Source organism: Ursus arctos, unplaced genomic scaffold (assembly GCF_023065955.2).
Source record: "Ursus arctos isolate Adak ecotype North America unplaced genomic scaffold, UrsArc2.0 scaffold_6, whole genome shotgun sequence".
In the NCBI taxonomy this organism is placed as follows: Eukaryota; Metazoa; Chordata; class Mammalia; order Carnivora; family Ursidae; genus Ursus; species Ursus arctos.
The window spans coordinates 6,752,924-6,755,655 of NW_026623078.1; the positions used below are offsets into that span (position 1 = coordinate 6,752,924).

The 2,732-nt window shown below is 46.0% G+C and overlaps 1 protein-coding gene across 1 annotated transcript; it reads right to left on the reverse strand.

The window, feature by feature from the left end:
• Window positions 1-1,169: 1,169 nt before the first annotated feature.
• On the reverse strand, window positions 1,170-2,118 carry LOC113249203 (olfactory receptor 4E1-like). The gene is given in 2 exon segments (XM_026490720.2): window positions 1,170-1,649; window positions 1,651-2,118. Coding segments are annotated over 2 exon segments (948 nt in total).
• Between the last annotated feature and the right edge of the window lie 614 nt (window positions 2,119-2,732).

A 2,732-nucleotide genomic window follows, 5' to 3' on the forward strand; every position in this document is an offset into this window, starting at 1 on the left:
CTTTCTTCCCCCTTGCCTTGTCTTGGCACCATTTTGAAAGTTGGTTGACCCTTGAGAAGACATGAAAGTATTCTTTTGACCTCTTCACCATCATCTCTCACCATTCTCTGCCTTAGGGTCTAAGCTGTAACCACACTACCCTTTCTTTGCTTGGACCAAGCCAGGGTCTTTCCCAACACCTGCCATTTCCTCTGCCTAGAATGTTCATCACCTGTCTTTTTTCATGCAGGCCTCCTCTTTATCTTTCCGATCTTAGCTTCTATGTCATTTGTCAAAGAGACCTTCTTTGCCTCACCACTCTGAAGACAGTCTTTTCTGAAACTCTCTATCAACATTCAGTGTGTTTTTTTTTTACAGGATTTGTTATGATCTGTAATTAAATGTATTTGTTTATATTTTTGTTTCCTATTTTCACTAGACTCTAAACTACATAAAGGAGGGACTAGTGTGTGTGTGTGTGTGTGTGTGTGTGTGTGTGTGTGTGTGTTATTGTAAGCCTGGTCCTTAGCACATAACAGGTGCTTGGTAAAAATTTGTCAAATGAATGAATAGTAAGATATCCCCATTTCATTGCTCTGATGGCAGATTTTTCCTGGCCACTTGAGGATATCAGTACCTTCAGTGACTCAAAGTCTTCTTTCTACATCACTGAAGTCGTAAGCAAACTCACTTGGTCTGAGTCACCGGTGTTTGCTGAGCCGTTTAGGCAAGCATCTGAGTGAATGATGTAGTCAAGTGCTGCCCAGCAATCTAAAGGTTCATTTCAACATTAGTTACCACCCTAAGACAACAGCCCGGAGAGGCGACATGGTGTAGTGAAAATAGCATGAGTTTGTGTTGATGCACTTGGCTTAATAGCCTGCTTCCAGCATTTCCTAGATGGGTGACCTTGGGCATACCGTTGGCTCTCTCTGAGCTTTTGTTCCATCATTGTAAACAAACATAAAACCTACCTCTCAAGTGGCTGTGGGCATGGAGTAAATATAGAGTGCCTAGAACAATTTCCAGCATATGGAAGATCCTGAAAATCACAGCTACTGGTATGATTGTCAAATATTGGACTGAAGAGAATTCATAAGTCGTAAAGCCCGATAAATGTTAGGTGACATATTCTTTGCAAGGCATTTCTTGGATGTGGAGCACCAGGCCTCTTAAGAGCCTAGACATTGTCATTTTTTCCCTCTCCCCTCCAACCTCCCCATGAACTTGTTCAAGGCATTCTTCGTGTCTTCATTCCTGAGAGTATAGGTGATGGGGTTCTGCAGAGGGGTCACTGCGGTGAAGAACACAGACACCACCTTGTCCTCCAGGAGGCTGGTGGATGGACGGGAATAGATGAAGATGCAGTGCCCCAGGAAGAGTGTGACGACAGTGAGGTGTGCTGCACAGGTGGATAAGGCCTTCCGCCTGCCTTCAGAGATCTGTTGCCTCAGGCTCACCAGGATGACCGCATAGGACACCACGAGGACCACAAAACAGACCACAGAGATCAGCCCGCTGTTGGAGACAATGAGGATTTCAATGATGTGGGTGTCCATGCAGGCCAGTTTGATCACCTGAGGCACATCCCAGAAGAAGCTGTCAATCTCATCAGGACCACAGTGGGGCAGCTTGATGGTGAGGGAGGTCAGCGATATGGAGTGGATGGTGTCCCCCCGTCCAGAGGGCCACAGCCAGCAGCACACATACTTTCCAGTTCATCACTGTCCTGTACTGCAGGGGTTTGCAAATGGCCACGTACCAATCGTAGGCCATGACTGTGAGGAGAAAGATCTCAGTGCAGGCAAAGAGGTGCAGGAAGAACATCTGGGTGACACAGGCCTCAAAGGAGATGAGCTTCTCTTCTGACCACATATCTCTGAGCATCTTGGGGACAGTGACCGTGGAGTGGCAGACATCAATAAAAGATAGGTTACTGAGGAAGAAATACATAGGGGTATGGAGCCGGTGGTCATAGATAATAGTTATGACAATGAGGATGTTCCCAATCAGTGTCAGGACATAGGAAGTGAGGAACAGGGCAAACACAGTCATCCGCACCTTCTGATTGACAGACAAGCCTCTAAGCCGAATGTATGTCATGGAAGTGGTTTGATTGAGTAGGTCTGCCTCTTCCATTCTCTTTGTTGGACACTCTGCAAAGAACTAGGAAAAAAAAAAAATAACACTTAGCATCTGTATCAATCATCTGGTCACTTAATGTCTTCTGTGTTTGCTTTTCCCTCCATCTGGAGTTTATGGTCCAGTATCTTATTTTAAAAACCCCATTCAGCATCTTCAATCATGCTGCATACACAGTAGGCACCACAGAGACGTTTTTGGGAAAATAGTGCAGAGAATCATGATTCACCAAGAGATATAGGCAGCCTTGGAGAGCGGAGGGCTTATATTTACTCATAAATCTTTAGCAGGGAAGAAACCAGGATTTTTCTATCCCCAGCCAGTAACATGTTCAAAGTTGTACACAGCCTGGCCTTGAGCATGGTTTTCTCTATTGCCTGTTGACTACATTTGTCACTCGTCCAAAGGACTTCCACCCCTGCTCGCTCTGCCGTGACGCCCTGGGACTGTTATGGCAGTGACCTGGTCTGTGGCCGGTAGACGCTTTTCCCCAGTCGGCTGGACAACGGGCAGTGTGGTTGGGGTGTCTTAGAAAGAGCTGAGAGTTTTCCTCATTTCTTTCTTTCCTCCCCTCCCCCTCCCCTCCTCTTTTTGTTTGTTTGTTTGTTTCT